This window comes from Bos indicus x Bos taurus, chromosome 23, assembly GCF_003369695.1.
Source record: "Bos indicus x Bos taurus breed Angus x Brahman F1 hybrid chromosome 23, Bos_hybrid_MaternalHap_v2.0, whole genome shotgun sequence".
Lineage (NCBI taxonomy): Eukaryota > Metazoa > Chordata > Mammalia > Artiodactyla > Bovidae > Bos > Bos indicus x Bos taurus.
The window spans coordinates 17,021,418-17,044,469 of NC_040098.1; the positions used below are offsets into that span (position 1 = coordinate 17,021,418).

The following is a 23,052-nucleotide window of genomic DNA, read 5'->3' on the forward strand; positions in this document are numbered from 1 at the left end:
AGGTGCCAGCCCTGTACCAATTAGCTGGGGGCAAGGTGGGAGTCATTGTGTGGGGCCAACTGGGGTTTCGCCAACAGTGGGGTTGTGGACAGGGTCTTTTGGTATGGTGTGTAGGCATAGACAGTGCAGGTTTTTTGTTTTGACACATTAAAGTTCTTAGTTTATTAGCATGGACAGTGTTCTGAAGCTTGGCCAGTCCATTATAAGTCTCTTCCCTTTGGTGGCTCAGATGGTAAAGCGTCTGTCTACAATGCGGGAGACCTGTGTTCAATCCCTGGGTCAGGAAGATTCCCTGGAGAAGGAAATGGCAACCCACTCCAGTACTCTTGCCTAGAAAATCCCATGGACGGAGGAGCCTGGTGCAGGCTACTGTCCATGGGGTTGCAAAGAGTCTGACATGACTGGGCGACTTTACACTTTCACTTTCTCTATGAATTAACCCTTCAAACCTCTGAACTAGTGTAATTGAACAGGAGATCAAGTGATTCTAGATAGTTGATGCAAGTCTACCTTGCTTTATATCCAGGAAAAATAAGTGTGTGCATCAAATATTTCTAAATTAAATCATACTTTGATTGCACCGGTTGTGCTGTTTTAAAAGACAGCCCTTCTCCCTTGATTGTGCTGGTTTCATGGTTATACACTTATCTCCAAACTCATCAGGTTGTACACAATAAATATCTATAGCGTTTATGTGTCAAACGTGCCTTTAAATAAAGTGGTTGGGAAAAGAAGAAATATCAAGACCGTCAAAAATAAAATTACAGAAGCAGCGGAAGTAATGACCCCAAACAGCCCAAAGAGCGATCCGTGTTGTATGTTAAGGGTGTGTGTGCTGCAGTGTAGATCAAGCATATGTGACTGCTTGGCCTTTACATTCAAAACAGAAACATTAAACACATCCCTTGAGGGATGGCTGGAGGATAGATTTTTTCAAGATTCTCTCTCATGTAAAGTAATAATCAGTCCTTTGGTTCTCATATACAGGGATATCTGAGACTCAAAAATCTATTATCTAAATAATAAGATATTAATTAATATTAGATTAATAATAATATATTATCCAGATTCTTAACATGACTTCCTAATTATGTTTTGCTTATGTCAACATTAAAACTCAGCCTCAGTCTCCAGCTGGCTGGCTATGACCAAGGAAGGTAGACTGGAGGCCCGTGGAACTAAGAGTTGACTTTAGGTAAACTCAGAAGAGGTTTTATGTACACATACACGCACGTAGATAAGCATACCTGGAAGATTAGAGATAATCAATTTAACAAATAGTTGCTGAGCACCTATTGCAAATTGCTGTGACTATGTGGGTGATGGAGAAGGCAATGGCACCCCACTCCAGTACTTTTGCCTAGAAAATCCCATGGACAGAGGAGCCTGGTAGGCTGCAGTCTATGGGGTCGCTAGAGTCGGACACGACTGAGCAACTTCACTTTGACTTTTCACTTTCATGCATTGGAGAAGGAAATGGCAACCCACTCCAGTGTTCTTGCCTGGAGAGTCCCAGGGATGGGGAAGCCTGGTGGGCTGCCGTCTATGGGGTCGCACAGAGTTGGACACGACTGAAGCGACTTAGCAGCATGTGGGTGATGGTGAGATGGTTCAGTAATAGTAATAAACCATGAGCTTTGCTCTTCCCACTGGTGGACTTGGATCTGTTCCCAAGACACTATATGTTTTTTTCAAGTATTAAATGCCTTGGCATGCAGGCAGGAATGATGTCACAGTCCTCTTTGTCCACTCAACTCCCCCATGTGTAATACAGCATAGAATAGTGCCTGCTAGATTTGTAATGAATGAAAAACTTAAAATCTTCAGATTGGACACCTGAGCCTCTGGAAGCAGAATTTAAATGTCCAACACTGGCTAAACGCACAGTGTTTGTAAAGGAAGAGCTGTTTTCTTTGGTACAGGACCAGAATTGCCCAAATTAAAAGTATAAAATCCCCAAAGCATATAGAGGATCAAGGTCTCGAACAGCTATGCCCCACTTAAATCAAGTTCTGTATAAAATCCAGAATTTCAGATTTCTTCCGAACTTTGCTGTTGAGTATTAAAAAGTAAACACACCTTTTAGAATTTGGAAATTGAGATTAGCCATGCCTATAAATCAGGGTGGGCTGGATTTTGTTGGCGGTTCCTTGTGAGATAACTCGTGTATTACTGAACTGCCTGAAATGGCACTGTGACTGCTGCGGGTTAGAGACCATCAACCCTTCACATGGCTCATCCACTGCTTGGAGAAGCAGAAATGTTCAGCTTGGCCTCCAGAGTGGGGGTGGGGGCACTTATATGAGCATTAGATCTGATCAACACCCCTCTAAACCGGTCTCTAGAAACCAGCTAATGGTAAATTAGCATTGAGAAGTCACTTCAGCAGCTAAAAAAGAAGGAATGTTAAGCCAAATGAAACTCAAAAAGATAACATTTTATTTTCAGAGCAGCTGATGCAATATTGAATCAGGTTTTCACAAATAAATATGACAGTGTCTATTTGGTTACATCTCTGATGAATGCCTATCTATAAGAACTGTAATAAATTTCTGAGGAGGCTAATGGCTGGAAACTTTTAAGTAAAATTCTCCTGGCTTTCTGAAAAATAGTATTGTGGCAATTTAAAAAAAAATGCTTATCACTCAGGGGGAACCAACCTAGAATGCCCTAGTTGTTTTTGTATTTTAAGGAATGCAACTTTTGAGGACAAGTCTATAAAACATCTTTATTTATTTGTTACATATGATGTTTAAATATAACTTTGCTTTCAAGCTTCAAACTTTTTTGTTAAACCCCTGGGAAAATAAGACTTTTGGTTCACCTTAACAAAAACTGACCTAGGAAGAAACATTTTTAGCAAAATGTATTATAAAATTCACTAGAAAATACTGTCCTCTTTTTTTGCCAAAATGTTACATAAAATCCTTATTAAAAATACACACGTTACAAAAGAAAAAGGTATGAATATGCTATACATAGTGCTTTTGATATGGACCAAGGGACCTGCATTCCCGGGGAAAATACAGTGAAGCACATTAGATATTATGATGTCAACTAAAAATAGTGCAAACCGGAATAAATTACATCCTAACATGGCAAGGCATGCAAAACATTTCCTGCGAATAGAACACAACGAAGCCAGAACAGGAAGCAATCACAACCACCATTTAAAAATGTTTTCGTTTTTATTACATTAATTTTTTTCAAAAATACTTTTCTTTACAATAGAACTCCTAGAAAATATTTACAACCTTCCTCTAATAAAATAGAACAGCAGTTAAATATATTTGAAAATAAGATGGGTTTTTCCATAAAATATATCTTTTAACTTTTTATATACAAGCTTTCTCAAAGAGGTCTAAATTCACTAATGAAAAACTATCTGATAGTAAACAGTAACGGGTTGAAGACATAAACCATCGGGAAGAAAAGTTCTTTGGGGTAAGGAGAGATGGGGGTGGGGAACTAAAACACAACACGTACATGCAGGCAGAATCATTTCAGAAAAAAAAATAAGTGCAATATTGTACTATGAAGTCAATCCTCTACGCTAATACTGTGAAGAAAAAAACTAATTCAGCAAAGTGAACTGTCTCGTCAAGGAGGAGTTCTTTGGTTATTTCAAGTCAAAAATGCTTAAGGTATACTGCATGGAAAGTCAAAACTAAATTGTGCATTATATTTTTGCCTTGGCAACTCAGTTTATTTTAATGTTTTAAACTGGAACAGCCGGGCAAATCTCCAAGCAGAATGCATACATTTGCTTTATAAACATTTTTCCTGGGTGTCTGCTCCTTTGCCAGATAAACTTTCAGAGATCCACAGAACCCTTCCAGAACCCTCTCATATACCCACGTGTGGAGGGAAGTAGTCACTGGGCAGATGGGATCAGCTGGTATTACACTTAGTACGGTTCTCAAATAGTTCTGCCACAAAGCTGATGCCCTGCCCAGGCAGTTCTGAACTCAAACACAGAATAACTTGTCAGAAATGGCAGCAAATGACACATTATTTCCCTCCCTAAAAAAAAAAGGTAAAGGAAACTTGCAAGACCTCTTTTTTTCTGAGAACAGAAATGATGGCATGAAAGGAACCATTGTATTGATCTTCTGTCCATGGCTTTCCTGAGATTCAGAGGACACTGCCTGCGTGGGGCCGCTGTGGGTCGTGGCTGCCCGCTAAATGCTTTTGCAGAGACAACGTAAACGATGCTTTGTTCCTATCCTCATCCTTCCACTGACATCCTCCTTCACGTCAAGCTAGTTACTGTGTCAGCAAAGTGCCCTGGCAGGGTTGCCACGCCTGCAGGAGCTGGGGCATCAGCCTACCTGGGGTGGGGGAAGGCCGGAAAGCCCCCTGCTCAGAAGTCACCAGCCAGACGCGTCAGCTCTGAGCTGGGACTGCATTCCAGTCTGAAGGCGTGCACTCGTTTGCCCTGACGGAGGCCAGAGAGCAGTCTGACTCAGCTCAAAAGCCTGAGCTGAAAGCCATTTTTGAAGGATTACAGGTTTAATACCGTCAAGTACAAACAGCAGCCCTGCCGGCAGGGACAGGAGGCAGAGCAGAGTTATGTCGCTTGGAGAATTCTAGAAGAGCTTTGGTAAATGACTTTAATGAAAAATTCACTGTTTGAATGCAAACAATGGAGCCAAAGGGGCATCTGAAACTGTTTTTGTTGGCCTTTAATGCTATTTCCCTTGTATTCACCATCAGATTTGCTAGAAAACCCAGAGTTAGGAAAACTCAGAGTTAGCGTCAAAGTAAACTTCAGTCCTGCACAGATGCATAGCAGCAGAATCCCAGTGAATCAGGTTTCATAGTGCTTCCAAGTGGCACAGAGTAACTTGGAACCCCACAGACCATTAACAGTGTGGCAAAAAGGAACGGGCTCTTCTGAGCTAGTTTTTGGGCAGAAGAAGACTGCTTGGCATTCTAGATACTTTAATCTGTGCTCCTTGACTATCTTCCCCTAAAAACAACCCTGGCAACTTAATAGTTGGGGTTATTTTCCTCTAGACGGACTTGCAGTCAGTCAGCTCAGGCCAAAGTATGCCTCTGCCAATTGGTGAATTGGAGTCAACCGGTCCTCAGGGAACTGGGAAGAGGACACGCTTGCTCTATGAACCACCTTCTCAGTAAACCACTGTCTGGGAGGGAAAGCCTGAAATGATACAGTACTCAGTTTTTAGAGCCAGGCTGAGTGATGGGCAGGGCAGGCAGAAAAATTATTTTTACATTTGGTCAACTCTTCCAATGATGTGTATGCTGGAAGAAAGCCGTGGAACACAAGGCTGACTTTGCTCACTGGAAAGCTACTTCCTAGCAGGGTCTCCCAGCAAAGATGCCAAGTTCACTGCCAACTGTGGAATGAGGTCAACACAAAAATGACTGTTGGTGGGGAAGGATGGTCCAAGACCCCAGCAGAAAGAAAGCAGCCTGCTTTACACACACACAAACACACACACACACACTCGCTCACTCACGCAAGCTTTGGGACAGAAGGCAACCAGGATGGTTGGCATCTAAAAAGCAAAAGAACATGAATGTCAAGTTCATTCCCAGCCAGGAATGAGTTCTTGGGAATGTAGCCTAGCCCAGATGAAACACATCTTAAAGTAGAATTGTGCCAATTATTTATTCCCCCCAACCGCCCATAAAAACAATTGTTTTTAAATAAAAGGAAAAGAAAAAACCGATTTGTTTCTAAACCTGGAAAAAAAAAAGACCACTTTTTAAACAGGTAGTTTAAAATGATTACAAAACAAGCGGGCAGTCCCAGTGTCCTGATGAAGGAGGCTGGAGGCTGTGGGTTTTCGCTGTCTCAAAGCGACACGCGGGGCCTTTAGAGTTCCGTGTCACCCTGAAGCAAAACTGAAGCCTGATCATCCAGGAGGAGACCGGTGTCCACAACCTCGGCCTCTGCCATGACGCCTCCTAGCTGCTGGACGACGTCGTCATCGAGGAGGTCCACGTCCTTGATGGGTTTGATCAGACTCAGCTGGTCCAGGGGCAGCAGCCCCTGCGGCCCCACCGGCCCCGTAGTCCTCTCGATTGTGGCTGCCATCTCGGCCGCGAACGCCGCCTTCTGCGCTTTCTGCCTCTGCTGTTCCTCCTGCTGTCTGTGAGTTTTCATGTGTGCATTTCGGCTTTTGATCTTGAAGAAGACTCTATAAAAATGAGAAAAAGAAGCATGAGACATTTAGAGCATCAGAGTTCTTGGAAATCCAAGGGGTCCTAAGGGAACAGTGGGTGTGTGGTCTGATGCCTGCTTTGGGGTGGTGTGACAGTGTTCTGGTCTCCTTAGCTCCCAAGACCTCCTCCCCCAGTGACCTGTCACCTCTCTTCTCTCCAAGGGAAGAAGATGGGGACAGGAACACATTTATGTGTGTTGGGCTTTCTCCCTGTGACAATGGAGGATGAATTCTCAAAGCTTTCCTGTCCACCTGTGGCCTGGGCCCACGCCCCTTTCCCTCCTTCTCTTCCCTCTTTCTATCTCCATTGCTAAGTAAGCCCTCTCAACCAACTGAGAATCCCCAAATCATGCAGCCCAGCTCCGCTGGTTCCCACCATAAAACCACCCCTCCCCTGCCTCTGGCCTCCAATCCTGTTCTTCCTGTCAAAATTCCAGGGGGTCTCTGCAGACATGGATTGCTCGTCCGTCCTCCACACTCTCCAAGTGGAGCACCGTCCGCTGTGCTCAGCCCGAGTGCTCGAGATCGCTCGCTAGTAATTGTGTGGCCAAATCCAACAGCCCCACCTCGGTCTTCACTGTACTTGACTTCTGCACCGAGCAGTCCTCTTTACCCAAGATCCCTTCTTGTTTTGGCCATCATATATCACAGTTGGTTCCTGTTAGCTTTCGAATGAGACAGTGGCTCTCAGCTGAGGGTGGGTCTGCCTCCCAGGGAGTAACGTCTGGAGATATTTCTAATGGTCACAGTTGGGTGGTGCTGGCACTTCTGGCTTTGAGTGGGGTAGAGGCCAGGGACGTCACTAAACATTCTACCATATTGAGGGCAGGCCCTCTACCCCAAACAAGGAATCGTCAGACCCAGGTTGAGAAATCCTGGGACGAGGGGTCTGCCAACCACGGTCAGTGGCCAAATCCCATACGCTGCCTGCTTTTGTAAATAAAGTTTTCTGGGAATACAGCCATGTCTCTCTGTTTATGTATCGTCTATGGCTATTTCTGCACTAAAATGGCAGAGCTGAGTAGCTGTGACAGAGACAGAATGGCCTGCAAAGCCTAAAATATTTCTCTCTGGACCTTTTCCAGAGAACATTTGTCCAGAGGTGAGGCTGCCTGTTTTAGGGGAGGGTGGGTAGCATAAATATTCATTCCTGAGCTCATAAAGGAAAAAAAGACCTGATTTGTAAGACCTGTGTCTTAGAACAGAGTTGATGAATCACCACATGACACTGAAAACTGTCTAATGTGATGAACATAATTTCAGCAGCTAAAAGAAGCATTCTGCAAACATTTGCCTGATGTTATTCTTAGTGTGGAAAACCATAAAAAATATTTTTATTTTCCATAAAATCTTAACTGGAGTTATGCTTGAAAAAGATCCCAAGCAACATAAAAACAGGACAAGAAAACAGCGAAAGTCACTGAAAGAGCCGGAAACTCTTAGTTCTGGTCGTTCTGTCCTTTGCTGCCACCTAGTGGAGTAAGGCGTTGCTGCCTGTCTGGGGGAAGTGAGCAGAGGGTGCTGGTTCCCTGCAGAAGACACTGGTGTGACCCTCTTTTCTGCCTCTCTCTTCCACCCCAGGGCAAGTAGATGGAAGTCAGACTAAGGAGGTTTCATTGTTCCAAGTAAATAAGGCTGATGGTCAATCCAGGGGCTCCCTTATTTCTTGGTGACATGAAGATGGCATCATGCCCTGGCTCTGGAGGACATCAGAGCCCCGAGGAGGGGGCCCATCCTAAATGTCTCCCCATCTCTGCAGGAAGAGAGCTGCTGGTTCCAACTCACCTCGCAGGTGCCACTGACCTAAGGCTAAGAGTACGTACTGGGCTGAGGAATAAATTAATACATGTAAACATCCTTTCAAACAATGCCAGGCAAGCACTGAGTAACTGATAAATGGAAGCAAAATGCCTGAAATATTCCATGAGGATGAATATTATAAACAGAGGTCCTCGGTGGCCTCACTCATATAACCAAGGATGTTCCCTTGGTAGAGTTCTGGCAGCTACCTGGTGGGTACCTCTCCAGGTAACCCTGCGTGTCTGCAGCATTGCAGGTTACAGGAAGAGCAACTTGGTAAGGCTCCTAAAGGAAGTCACTTGTGACAACCCCTCTTAGCAGACTCACTGAGAAATAAACTGGAATTCTATACTGGATGCTGTGGGAGGGGACTGTGTGTATCTTACCAGTGATAAATAAGCAAACAAAGCAAACCCATGGGATGGAACAGTGGTCAGACACCCAGGCTCTGTATCTGAACACTGACGGCTTCAAATCTCCGTTCTGCTCTTTCTGGGGGTGTGACCTGGGGCACATCAATTTAATTAATGTTCAGTCCTTATTTGTAAACCAAGGATAAAATAGTATCTGCATCACATGGAGTTTTTGTGTGGGGATTAGAAGAGCTCAGGCACATAAAGTATGTGACAAAATCAAGTGCTCAGTAAAGGTTAGCTGTTATTACTGCCCATTGTCAGTTTCGCCCTTTTCACTGTTTTAAATTATACTTAAAAGGGCAGAAATGACAAATAGGTTTTCTCTCATGGATCAAGTCTGATCAACTGGTTGTGCCTGCTTGAAGCATGAGGATTTAAAGGACTGAAAAGCATTGGAGTCTTAACTTAATACAGTAGCAAAGAGCGTAGCAATTGATTAGTGATGTCTGCCCCGGGTGCAGGAGTCATCAGTGGTGCTAGAAAAGCCATTTCTGCTACAGAGAGTTCCTGACTAGATGTTTTAGAGCCATTCTCAAATCACTGGGCAGGGATGCAAAGAGAGCAGTCCTGGTGAATATGGTTTCGGTGTGAAGGGAAGAGGTGGGAATCAGTCCCATCCATCATTTCTGGAAAAGAGTGAAGTTCTGTCACTAGAGATCTGCTCTCTGATGATGTCCATCCTTATTAGAGTTTCAGTTCAGTTCAGTTCAGTTGCTCAGTCGTGTCCGACTCTTTGCGACTCCATGAATCGCAGCACGCCAGGCCTCCCTGTCCATCACCAACTCCAGGAGTTCACTCAGACTCACTTCCATTGAGTCGGTGATGCCATCCAGCCATCTCATCCTCTGTCGTCCCCTTCTCCTCCTGCCCCCAGTCCCTCCCAGCATCAGAGTCTTTTCCAATGAGTCAACTCTTCTCATGAGGTGGCCAAAATACTGGAGTTTCAGCTTTAACATCATTCCTTCCAAAGAAATCCCAGGGCTGATCTCCTTTAGGATGGACTGGTTGGATCTCCTTGCAGTCCAAGGGACTCTCAAGAGTCTTCTCCAACACCACAGTTCAAAAGCATCAATTCTTCGGCGCTCAGCCTTCTTCACAGTCCAACCCTCACATCCGTACATGACCATAGGAAAAACCATAGCCTTGACTAGATGGACCTTTGTTGGCAAAGTAATGTCTCTGGTTTTCAATATGCTATCTAGGTTGGACATAACTTTTCTTCCAAGGAGTAAGCGTCTTTTAATTTCATGGCTGCAGTCACCATCTGCAGTGATTTTGGAGACCCAAAATATAAAGTCTGCCACTGTTTCCAATGTTTTCCAATCTATTTCCCATGAATTGATGGGACCAGATGCCATGATCTTCGTTTTCTGAATGTTGAGCTTTAAGCCAACTTTTTCACTCTCCTCTTTCACTTTCATCAACAGGCTTTTGAGTTCCTCTTCACTTTCTGCCATAAGGGTGGTGTCATCTGCATATCTGAGGTTATTGATATTTCTCCTGGCAATCTTGATTCTAGCTTGTGTTTCTTCCAGTCCAGTGTTTCTCATGATGTACTCTGCAAATAAGTTAAATAAACAGGGTGACAATATACAGCCTTGACGTACTCCTTTTCCTATTTGGAACCAGTCTGTTGTTCCATGTCCAGTTCTAACTGTTGCTTCCTGACCTGCATACAGATTTCTCAAGAGGCAGGTCAGGTGGTCTGGTATTCCCATCTCTTTCAGAATTTTCCACAGTTTATTGTGATCCACACAGTCAAAGGCTTTGGCATAGTCGATAAAGCAGAAATAGATGTTTTTCTGGAACTCTCTTGCTTTTTCCATGATCCAGCATATGTTGGCAATTTGATCTCTGGTTCCTCTGCCTTTTCTAAAACCAGCTTGAACATCAGGAAGTTCACGGTTCACATATTGCTGAAGCCTGGCTTGGAGAATTTTGAGCATTACTTTACTAGCGTGTGAGATGAGTGCAATTGTGCGGTAGTTTGAGCATTCTTTGGCATTGCCTTTCTTTGGGATCGGGATGAAAACTGACCTTTTCCAGTCCTGTGGCCACTGCTGAGTTTTCCAAATTTGCTGGCATATTGAGTGCAGCACTTTCACAGCATCATCTTTCAGGATTTGAAATAGCTCAACTGGAATTCCATCACCCCCACTAGCTTTGTTCGTAGTGATGCTTTCTAAGGCCCACTTGACTTCACATTCCAGGATGTCTGGCTCTAGGTCAGTGATCACAGCATTGTGATTATCTGGGTCGTGAAGATCTTTTTTGTACAGTTCTTCTGTGTATTCTTGCCACCTCTTCTTAATATCTTCTGCTTTTGTTAGGTCCATACCATTTCTGTCCTTTATCAAGCCCATCTTTGCATGAAATGTTCCCTTGGTATCTCTAATTTTCTTTTCTTTTTTTTTTTTTTTAATTTTATTTTATTTTTAAACTTTACAGAGATCTCTAGTCTTCCCCATTCTGTTGTTTTCCTCTATTTCTTTGCATTGATCGCTGAGGAAGGCTTTCTTATCTCTTCTTGCTATTCTTTGGAACTCTGCATTCAGATGCTTATATCTTTCCTTTTCTCCTTTGCTTTTCGCTTCTCTTCTTTTCACAGCTACTTGTAAGGCCTCCCCAGACAGCCATTTTGCTTTTTTGCATTTCTTTTCCATGGGGATGGTCTTGATCCCTGTCTCCTGTACAATGTCACGAACCTCATTCCATAGTTCATCAGGCACTCTATCTATCAGATCTAGGCCCTTAAATCTATTTCTTATTTCTACTGTATAATCATAAGGGATTTGATTTAGGTCATACCTGAATGGTCTAGTGGTTTTCCCTACTTTCTTCAATTTCATTTAGGACATCAGAAGGACCATATTCTGAGTCAGAGACAAGGTCCACCTGCCACGATGTACCATGCCGACCCCAAGGATGGTATGAGAAAAAACTGGAGAGTCTGGGTTCTTTTTCTACCTGGAGACATTTTAGACTACCCTGGCCCAGACCCCACAGTGGCCTTATTCATCACACACTTAGATCCAGTCCCTGGCCAAATTCTACCTACTTGCCGCACTCTTTGCAGGGGAAGATGGTGGTGGGGTCTGTCTCGCCGCTGGTGGTGCTGTGGGAGGGTGAGCTCTTCACCGAGCAGTACCCACTCTGGGCACTGCCAGGCTTCTGCTTCCCAGAGGGAACAGTGCCCCGAGCTTTGGTCACCTGGTTGGTGCCACCATGGATGCGGGCGTGGCCGTTCAGTGCCTGCCGGGAGCTGAACACCTGGGGAAGAAAGGGAGTGACATGACATCTACAGTCCTGAAAAGGAAATTAGGGTTATTAGTTACTCATCGGTAGAACATGGGATACTTGAAACAGAGTCTAATGACAAGGCACAGGGGTTTTACATAAGCAAACTCTGGGCAAATGCCACAGAAAGCAGAGATCAAATACCACAACCACAAATGCTGTGCCATCAACAACAACAGTCACTGTTACGACCAAAGACTGGGGGCTCAACCCAGAGCCTCCAACACACACGGAGGTCACTGGGCCATCTCCCCTCTGAATGCCTTATTTTTTCCATCTATACAATGAGGGGGGTCTGAACCAGCTTTCCAATATTTTTTTCAGCCAGAAACTTCCTTCCACTTTTTCCCCTTTATTTTCCCCTCCTCTTTCCTTTTTTTTTAAACTTAAAAAATCTTATTCAAAAGCTCAAAGTTAAAAGCAGAGGTGCTCTGGCTGAAAGAGACAGCATCCCAGAACTGGGTCTATTTGCTCAGCTCTATCTATCTCCCCTAGGAATCCCTAGAAGCCTAAGAGACACGGCTCTGAAAACACTGATTAGCTGCTCTGCTCTATTCTATGTTATATCTAAGCCCCAGTCAGTAGCCCAGTGCTAAAGCCACATTTCAGACCCCCAAATTTCACTGCAGGATGATAAAAAGGGGAATGACTCAGTCTTTTGAAGTCTGCCGTAAAGCATGGTTTCCCAGCCTCAGTATTGCTGACATTTTGGGCTGGATGACTGTTTGTTGTGGGGCTGTCCTTTGCATCATGGGGTGTTTAGCAGCATCCCTGGCCTCCACCCACCAGATGTCAGGAGCACCTCCCCAGATGTGACAAAAATGTCTCCCTCTGGACACTGCCAAATGTTCATGTGGAACAAGATCATTCCCCAGTGAGATTCACTGTTGTAAAGGGAAGTGATCCACCCCCTGAATTCCTAGAGCCCTGACTTCCAAATCGCTAAATGCACCAGCTAATGTGAGTACTCACTGAACCACCTGGCCACAGACGGTTGCTGTGTTAAGTTCATGAGTTCTGTTTATAGTCTTGCAGGGGAAAAAAATCTTTGGTTGATTTAGCAACCAAAACTTCCACGGTTAGGCAACGAATAAAACCAACACACTTTTTTTCCCCCTGTTGTTTTTTTGAAGTCATGAAAAAACATTCATCCCGCTGAGCATTTTTGATTGGGTAAAGTAAAAGATGATTCCCCTCACAGTAAAGAATTTACTGTAGACCCAAACTGTGAACTGAGAAAGCAACCAATTTCTAAACAAATTCACCAAAAATACCGTCATTTAAAGTCACTTTTTGAATGGAAGTGTTCTATACAGTACGGTAATGATGGAGTGAAGCATCTAGGTCTTTAAACATCAAAGACAGAAACAAGCTAGCAATTTATGTTCTCTTCAAAGGTAATGCAAGATGTATATATCATTTTTTTTTTTACTTCTTAATTTTTTTCTTAGATGTGAATCAAGTAAATTTCAGCTTTAGAGTCTAAAATATTTGAAAGACTGCTGCTATCTTCATCTAAGTGACAGACTCAATAAACAGCATTCAATACACTCTGGAAAAGTGTGTTATCCTATGTAACACACAAGCAGAAATAAGCACTAACTTGGGGGAAACAGGGCTTCATATGAAATGAATCATATGTTCTAATTTTTTTTGCATAATACCTCTAGAACTTGCCTGTACAGTTGTGTACAGCTTTAAGAAACCTGATCTGAGAAAAGCTCAGCAACTCAGATGAGTAGGAAACCACTGGCCTGGAGAAGGAAATGGCAACCCACTTCAGTATTCTTGCCTGGAAAATTCCATGGACAGAGCTACAGCCCATGGGGTCGCACGAGTCGGACACAACTGAGTGACTTTCACTTCACAGGAGACCAGTGGATGACTGACAGTCCGAAGTTAACAATTTAAAAAATCTATTCTTCAAAATACACAGTCTTACATCAGCCAGTACAGATTCTGTAAGGCTTTAGCACTACGAATGATCAAATGGGAATTGGTTTTATTTTAGCAAGATGATGCTTCTAACGTACTTATTAATAAAAAGTACTAGGTTAAGTAATTAAACAGACACGCTTTCAGCCTGTTTACATGATTAATTTGCTTAGTAAATCTTTTTTTTTCCCTTCCCTCAAAGAGTACAAAGATAAACTTCAGCCAAATCTTTGTAATTATGCCATAAAAGGAGACTCCTCTGGGGGCTCTTTCACGGCATTCCAATGCATGTTTCCAGAGCACGCCTGGTGCGACAGCTCAGAGGAGTCGGGAGGCACCAAGAAACAGGAAGTGTGAGTTCTGGAGGCCAAGGCCGCTGCAGAGCCTGAATCACCTGCTTCCTGAGGCCAGGAAAGGACTTGCGTCCTCTGAGCATTGGCAGTGTTTGACTCTGCTTGACTCCAGAAATATCTGTGGGCCAAACAAGTAAATGGATGAAAGAAAGAAAAGCCTGGCTACGTGGATTCTCTCTGCCCAGCTTTCACTGCTGGAAGAGCACCCTCCTTTGTAAAAGGCATCATCTCTTTAAGCCGGCTGTGCGCACGGCTCTCACCAGTCCCAGAGCCTCTGAGGACACGGAGACACTTACCGCCCCGCAGTTGGGCATTTCACAGATGAAGGAGCCCGAGGGCTGGCCCAGGGCCTGCAGGGGCGGCCCCTCTGCGGGAGCCAGGACCGGGCCTTGCGGCGGCTCCGGGGACTTGGGCAATTCACTCTCCTCTTCTCTTGTGGATTTCCTGTCTTCTTCCGGATCCTCCTCCTCCTCTACCTCTTCATCTTCTTCACTCGTCTGGTGTTAAGGGAATACAAGAGAAAGGGGGAAACCCCCCCAAATGACATTTTTAGTGATGAACAGAACCCAGGGGCCAGCAAAGAGGGCCTGGACGCTGGGGCTGTGTCGGCATCTTTGTGCATGAGGGAGTGTCTGGCAGAGGCCTCTCAGAAGGGACAAGGTTGGTCACTGGACACCTGGAATTCTGAGAGCAACCAAGTCCCCGAGGCCCACTCTGGGTCCCCTCATCACTTACTTAAAAAAAAAAAATGCTAAGGCAGACAGGAGAGATTTTTCTATGTAGAGTTTCTCTCCCTTGTTGGAGACCAGTAGAACATGACATCGACCAAAACCCAGGCAGGCTGCCCCACTTGTAGCTGCTCTGCCTTCCAAGGGAGTAAGAAGGGTTTTCAAGCAGCAATGACACCGTGGAACTCCGTTGGGCAGAGACCAAAGCCCTATCATTTTTTTTAAGCTTACTACTTATTTTGGCTGCACCTGGTCTTCATTGTGGCTCGAGGGCTCTCTAGTTGCAGGCTTGATCCCTGACCATGGATCAAACCTGGGCCCCCTGCTTTGGGAGCGTGGAGTCTCAGCCATTGGATCACCAGGGAAGTCCCCATGTTTGTTTGTTTAATTAATTTATTTTTAATTGAAGGATAAATGCTTTTCACTATTGTGTTGGTTTCCGCCATACATCAACATGAATCAGCCATAGGTATACATATGTCCCCTCCACCCATGGTTTGTTTTTAAAGGCTTTCTATCACACTTCCTTGCAAGACGCCCAAGATATTGATTTGACCTTTGGCAGGCACATGACCCATGGCATTCTGATGCGTTCCTGCTCTGTTCTTGTCAGAATATAGGATCAAAGAGTGAACCACAATGGCTCTGAAAAGGGGCAGAAATGCAAGGGGATTGGTTATTTCCTTTTACTTCTCATGTTTTTTTGTTTGCTTGTTTCTGGTCATAGGCTCTTGAAGAAATGCCTTTCCGAGGCACTCTATAAAAAAGAACAAGAAAAATATTTCTATGAATAATTATCTTCTCTGCAACTGTATCCCCTCCGTCTACTTCAGAACAGCAACGAGATGAATTACGCAGAAGATTCTGACCATCCTTGAAGTTAACAAGACAGTTAAAGGAGCAGCCTGGAGGAGGTACTGGGTGGGCTGGGAGGGAGGGCAGGAACCCGGGCGGCCCTTTTATTGAACTGAGTGCCCTATTTTACAATCTCCATCCGCATGAGGAGGCGGGCTGAGGAGGGCTTGCTCCCAGGGCCTAGAAGGACTGAGGACCAAGGATGGGAACTCTGTGTTCCAGCAGCCTCATTTCAGCTTCTGTTTTACAGCACTTCATGGTGTATGAAGTGCTTTCACATTTGCTTTGTCATTTGATAGACTGTAAACAGTCCGCCTGTTTAACAAATGAGGAAACAACATGGGGGTGGCCACTGCCTCCCTCCCTGATGGGTCACTGGTTTCTGCTGGGCTCTCGGCACGCCCACTGCTTGAAGCATGTGGGCTCCAGTTTGGTTTACCCTGGACAGTGATGTAATGCTGGTTGAGCCTATGAGTCTTAGAACCTGGAAGCCAGAACTCCTGGGATCCAGAAACCACCAGCTTTCTTTTTCCAGTCTGGATTGGAGATGGGAGTGAAAGACAATCCCAGTAATATGGGCATTTAGCACACTCCTCACTCTTTCAGTTTTAGCCTTATTTAATATGGTATATGGGGCTTCCCTGGTGGCTCAGACGGTAAAGCATCTGCCTACGGTGTGAGAGACCCGGGTTCAATCCCTGAGTCGGGAAGACCCCCTGAAGGGAATGGCTACCTACTCCAGTATTCTTGCCTGGAGAATTCTATGGACAGAGGAGCCTGGCAGGCTACAGTCCATGGGGTTGCAAAAAGCTGGACATGACTGAGCAACTAATACTCATTCACTCACAGTATGCTATATATGCCTATTTGAGACTATGTATTAATAGGGTATACTTAAGAAATTATCCCAGTTTCCAGTGGTTAATTAGGATTACTCAGTAATGATTACATTTGCTGAAAGACTTCAATGAATTCAGATATAGGCTTAATTTATTTTAGAGTGATTTGTGATATAAACTTATAGTCTCTTACCAGTTTAGAACAGACAGGTTGATTTCACTTAAATGGCCTTAGTCTCGTATGAATCCACCACCTTCCAATCTCAAGAATTTTAGGTAAAACCATGTTATGTCAAACCCCACCGGTTCACTCCATTCCTTTACAGAACTGGAACTTTGTGGTGTCAAGTATCAGGTTATTAAGCAGACCAGGGCCTACAGCTCACCATTTAAAGTAAATTACACAGTAACTTTCAATGACAATGGCATTTATTTCATGGCAGTTGTTATAATTACAATTTTCTCACTGTGCCATTGTTTGGGCTTAAAAGCTCTTAGAAAAAAAGTTCCATAGAGCCATTAAATTACAGACTAAATTATACTGTCCTGTGATTATATACGTCTCAGGAATGCAGACAGGTTTTAATTCAAATGGCAATCTATGCATGTTCACAAAATGATTTATCACCAAGCCAAAGGGCTCACCAAGGTGACTAACAGATGCAAAGACGGGATGAAACCCTAACATGTAGGACTCTGTATCTACAAGTTGGCCATTTCCTGATGTACTGTGAAAAGGAAACATTTGGTAATATTCCAAACCTGGTGGAAAGGCAGGCAAATACAGGGCTGGGAGATGGTTCTATATGATACAAGCTGCTCAAAACTTGGAGAGTCCAAGTAAGAATTTGTTGAGGAGGAGGAGATTTTTATTTCTCAGGCCTGCAAATGGCATTTATATTATGAGAAATTTACAAGTTAAAACACAGATGCTCAATAATCCAAATTTCAATGACACAAATTTGAGTGTTACAGTCACCAATGAAAGATGTTGGTGATGATAACACACTGAAGGCCTGCTTTGGATCAGGGACTACACACACACACACCCCCACCCACACACAGCTAGTTCTCACAAAATCTCTGCATATTTTTTTTCTTCTTGTTTATTTTTTCCCTTTGTTTTTTTTTTGGGGGGGGGGTGGGCAATGACATGCAGCTTGCAGGATCTTAGTTCTCTGACCAGGGACTGAACCTGGGCCCTCAGCATTTTGGCAGTGAAAACATGGAATCTTAACCACTGGACCGCCAGGGAATCCCCTACAAGTTTTTATTTTTTAAACAAATAAGAAATTTGCCAGAGAACTGATTTTCCCAAGAGCACACAGCTGGTAAAGAAGCTGAATTGAGATTTAAATCCTGCACTGTCTGATTGTAAAATCTCAGCCTCTGCTCCTTGCCTGCCTGCACATGTCCATAGACGCACATCTGTCCATCTGGGCATGGCTTAGATTTTCAGCTCAAACACAGAGCTTTTAAACCTCTCAAAACCATTAAAGCCAGCTGCTTTTCTGTGTCAAAGGGAAGAGGGATGTTTCCCAGGCCCCTTGTCAGGGGACCCCGCTGCAGGTGACTCAGGCCGGGGACCTGGGGGAGCTGTGCTCTTGGTGCCCTGACTGCTGTCTTCCGAAGTCAGTTACATTTCTCAGCTGGTTTCTTGAATTGCGCTCAATTTTGCTCCTAGTCAGACCCACGGATTCACCCTGAGTGGGGGCAGGAGCCTGGGCAGGAGACAGGACGGTGTGATCAGCACTTCCCTCCCACCTCCGCAGCAGAGCACACCTTGGCCCCCTCTTCTGCCCAAAAGGGTGGGAGAGGAAGGCTTGTGATGGTCTCAGGCCAGAAGTCAAGTCACCTACAAGGTGAGCGATGTGCTATGCTGACCCCCTGGCCCCTCAAGAGCAGTCACTCCCCATCCTTCTTCATCACCCTTCTCCCCGGGGAAGTCCCTGAGCTCCGGACTGTGCTCCATCCAGGGGGAATAGTCATCTGTCCCTTTAATAAATTACTGAGCACACATGGTCAGGAGAGCTACCCAGGTAGGCCCTGAGGACTGAGAGAAGGACGCCCTCCTAGGACGGTGCTTCCTACAGCCTCTCTGTCCTTGCCGGGTCCTGGTTTTTATCTCCACTTGGCAAACTATCCTCAGAAGGTGGACTGTGGGACTTCCCTGGTGGTCCAGTGGCTAAGAATCTGCCTGCCAATGCAGGGGACATGGCTTCGAGCCCTGATCTGGGACGATTTCACAGGCTGCAGAGCAACTAAGTCCGTGTGCCATAACTACTGAGCCCACACGCTCCAGGGCCCATGTTCTGCAACAAGAGAAGCCACTGCAATGAGAAGCCTGGGCATCACAACCAGAGAGTAGGCCCAGCTTGCCGCAACTACAGAAAGCCTGAGTGAGGCAGCAAAGACCCAGCACAGCTAAACAAACAGGCGCTGAGTCATCTACGCACATGGCTTTTTGTTCTCTCTAAGCTCACAGGTCACAGGTGTGGCACACCTGACCCAGCTTAATACCAGCCCCTGGCAAATAATCCCAAGAAGGTGGGGTGCCTGAGTGCCATCTTAACCTTTCCTCCTGGGTCTGAGGCTACACGCTGGCTCGGGCCTTTCCAGACACCCACGAAGGCCTGCTGGCCCCAGATGGCACCTCTGCCTCCGATAGTGACACCGTCTTCAGCAGCCCTCCTCTGCTCAGAAGCCCCTGGTTCACCCCATCTCCTCCCAGGGAGCTCATAGAGGGATTGCTCCCATGACCCAGAGTGACTCCTAGCTGGGAAAAATTTTCACTCATTTACTCAACAAACATTTACCGAGTGCCGATATTATGCCAGGCACGGTCCTGGGCACTTGGTAACACCCAAGCCAAAGGTCTGCCTTAGGAAACCATACCCTCTGATTTTGCTCTCCTCCAAAACATGACTCTGAACATTCCAGAATCGGAAGGGACCGTCCAGGTTATCTAAACCATCGGCCCCATTTTACAGGGCAGTAAGCTTAGGGGCCGGGTCTTAGGTCTCCCAGGCCGGGAGTCTTGGTGCTTCCTCATTTACTGTCTACCCCCTCGGAAAGCAATGCTCGTGTGACCATGGGCAAGCCCCTTCCCCTCTCTGGGCCTCAACCTTCTGCCTGAGGACTGGAAGAGCTGGATAAGAGAGAATTCCTGAAGGTCATATCTAATACTTTCTGGTTTTCACCTCACAGTGTTTTTAAAGACTTGAAGTTCATGGTAAGTTTTCTCTTCAGGTATACCACGTCTTCCAAACGGTAACATATGCCCTGGGGCAGGGGCCGAGGCCAGTCAGCAGCCCTGGCTCACCCACAGCACTATGGACACAGCGAGGACTCAATTTCTTTTAGCGGACTGAACCAGAAGAGATCACGCTGCTTTCTTAAACATTAACCACAGATGAGAAAAAGGCTATTCAGATGTAAGGCATCACTACTTAAGCCAGTCCAACAACAGTCCTGATCACAAGAATACTGCCATCTCTCATCAAATGAATGGCAATACCATTCTATTCTACAGATGTCTATTTTTTTTTTTTGATATTTGGGTCCACATATAACTGTATATACGTGTTTATATTTTGTAGCTGGGATCAAACTCTTAGTTAGGAACTCAGGCTTTGAAATCTTAATGACTCCAGGTGTTTTTAACTTCCCAGAAGGCACAATGGTAAAGAATCTGCCTGCCAGTGCAGGAGATGCAAGAGATATTGAGCTTGATCCCTGGATTGGGAAGAACCCCTAGAGTAGGAAATGGCAACTCACTCTAGTATTCTTGCCTGGAGAATTCCATGGACAGAGGAGCCTGGCAGGCTACAGTCCAGGGGGCTGCAAAGAGCTGGACATGGCTGAGGCCACACACATGCATGCATGTTTTTACCCTTCTGTAAGAGGATTAGCATTTGCTTGCTCCTGGGTGTTATACAGGGGAGTCAGTCCCAGACAACACACTCACCAGCCTTTGACCATGGCTAAGTTACCTAGGCTCTGTGCCTCAGTTTCCTACCTCATAGAAATGGTACAAGGAGTAAATGAGTCATTATACGTTAAGTCCCTCCTAGTACAACGCCTGGAATGTATGAAGTGCTATGTGTAAGTGTCTGTGAAAGAAATTAACCTGCATATGTGCTAGGAACACTTATGCATGGATACAGTTGGGAATGAAAGTATAATTGTAAAATTCACGATATTTATGAATTTGAAACCATTTCCTTAATGGCTGCAGACTGGAGTTTAGTAATCTGTTGTAAGACGTAATTTCTACATACACGTATGTGTTTTCCACAACATGCAAGATTTTCCTTGGCTATGGATGCAGAGAAGAGAGTTAACCACAAGGACGAAAGCAGTAGCCATTTCCAAAGCCACAAATAAGGGGTTTGGAGAAGATTTCGATCTCGTGACGCCTTTAGTAGGTTCTTCATCTTAATCTGCAGACAACTTTGGATTTGTCTGCTAATGAAGGAAATCGATATTAAGGATAAATGGTGATGTGAGGACCAGACTAATCCACACACTGCTAACCAGCTCGCCAATGATGGAGGGTTCCTGGCGCCATCTAGAGGTCAAAGCTGCTTCTTGCGCATGCTTCATAGAAGCTGTGTAAAATCCCAGAACCTTCGTCTTCCTGAGGCAGGGCTCCCCAACCTTTTCGGCACCAGGGATTGGTTTCATGGAAGATAGTTTTTCCACAGACGGGGGGTGGGGTAAGGGGGTGGTGTGGGGATGATTTAAGCGCATTACAATTATTGTGCACTTTATTTCTATTATTATTACATCAGCTCCACTCAGATCACCAGGCATTAAGATTCTGGAGGTTGGGGACCCCTGTTCTAAGGCATGTTAGTTCTCTGGTGAGAACTATTGTGAAAAGATTGGGAAGGGCTATCCCAGGACAACAGGGTGCCTCTTAAAAACCACACACATCAAGGCTGGGACCACCACAGTTTAACTCCCCTGGCACCTACCTGCCAGAATGCAAGCCAGCCCTCACTTCCTTAACCGATCACTGGGCTGCAGGTCAAACTGGAAGCTGCCCTTCCCTTGCCTAGTTATCCCAGGAAGTCAAGGCCTGAATCCTGACTGGGAAATGGCCCATCACCTACTCACCACAGCTGCCTGGCAGTAAAGCCAAGCCCAACACTAGCCACTTATGAACCTGGGCGTGGGGTGGGGGTGGGGCCCGCAGAAGCAGCACCCGGGCACCTTCACTCACCACACAGTCATCGATGATTTCTGAGAGCCGTGTCCGGTGTTTCCTCCCCAACCTCATGATTTTTTTCCACGTGTAATAGTACTCCACACACTGAGCCACCGTCTTGGACTTCACCTGTTGGGAAAACCATCTCAAGATCAGCTCCAACGGTGGGCAGGGTGTAAGGCAACCAGTTTTCATGCAATTTTAAGTTTGTTAATAGGTAGGAAGTTTATGCAGTTAAATAAAAACATGTACATGGTGGAAAATCTCCTCCCCAGCCCTGTTCTCCAGCCATCCATTCATCCGTTCCCTCCCCACCCCTGCAACTCAGCTAGCCTCCCTGGTTCATATCTTGGGGGATATTCCAGAATTTCTCTACATGTATACCAACAACACAAAAATATATTCCTGCCCACCATTTTGCCTCACACAAGGTAGTAAGTACACTGTATGTACTGTTCCGCATCTTGACTTCTTCACAAGAGGGCTTGGAGATTTTTTTTTCACAACCATCCATAGCAAGCTCCCTCCCTTTTTTAACCCACAAAGCAGCATGCTTTTTCAAATGCTTGAATGAGTTTGGCTCTCCGAGTTGCTGACCTTCAAAATCTATTTATGAAAAATGTTCCTTAGTAATCGAACAGGAATATAAGGCAAAAGTTATGATGACAAGAGCTTAGTGTTTGCAGAAAACAAGCCTTGTCCTGTTCTCCCCCCAAAGGGCAAAGGTAAATGTGTTTTAAAGAGAAAAAAATTCCTTTGTTTAGTTCACAGTTCTCTAAGCTCAAAGTGGGGTTCAATAATGTGAGTTTTCTGGAGGCAGGCTGGCTGTCCCATTGGGTGTGGAAAGAAGGCCACCCACACAGTGAGAGTGAAAAGGGCACCTTCCAGACATCTGGTCTCCTCAAAGTTACGCCCTTCACACACACCTGATAGAGTGAATTTCTACATTAGAGTTGCCCAGGGAGGGAAGATAGTGAGAATCCCAGAGAATCCTGGTTTAAAATCCTGAACTGCCTGGTGAGCATGTCATGTGAATCCGTCATCAGTCAACAAGGTGTGGGACCTTTAAGAAATAATAAGACCTAGGACAGGAGGGGGTGACTCAGTACAGACAGGAGCTGCTGGAACACAGGGCAGCAGAGTGCGGTGGCCTCCAAGACAGAGTAAGCTGGGTGCGCATTCAGATCTGCAGATGGAGGCAAGTCGGAGAAAAACTCCACCTATTTCCGTTTCTCATTCACTCAAGGCCCAGGGTTAAGGACAGGAGAAGGAACCTGGGACAAGACTGAGGTCCAGCCCAGAGCCAGTGGCAGCTGCCGTCTGAAACCCTGCTCTCCGTGGGCCTGAGCGTTTTCATGACCTTAATAACTCAGTATGGTTCCCTCATTCATCGGTTTGCTGAAACACTCCGAATCATTGTAAC

At 45.2% G+C, this 23,052-nt stretch overlaps 1 protein-coding gene across 10 annotated transcripts in view; it reads right to left on the reverse strand.

Moving 5' to 3' along the window:
* Nucleotides 1–2,416: 2,416 nt before the first annotated feature.
* TRERF1 (transcriptional regulating factor 1) overlaps nt 2,417–23,052 on the reverse strand; it is a 209,925-nt gene continuing 189,289 nt past the window's right edge. For 7 of the 10 annotated variants that reach the window (XM_027524008.1, XM_027524009.1, XM_027524011.1 and 4 more), the window contains 4 exons: nt 21,645–21,758; nt 14,292–14,492; nt 11,469–11,716; nt 2,417–6,170 (listed from right to left, as the gene is read on the reverse strand). In XM_027524008.1, the coding sequence (XP_027379809.1) occupies nt 5,846–6,170; nt 11,469–11,716; nt 14,292–14,492; nt 21,645–21,758 (888 nt within the window). In that variant the 3' untranslated portion in view covers nt 2,417–5,845. The remainder of the gene's footprint in view (nt 6,171–11,468; nt 11,717–14,291; nt 14,493–21,644; nt 21,759–23,052) is intronic. The other 3 variants (XM_027524014.1, XM_027524012.1, XM_027524016.1) reach the window with 1 other exon arrangement.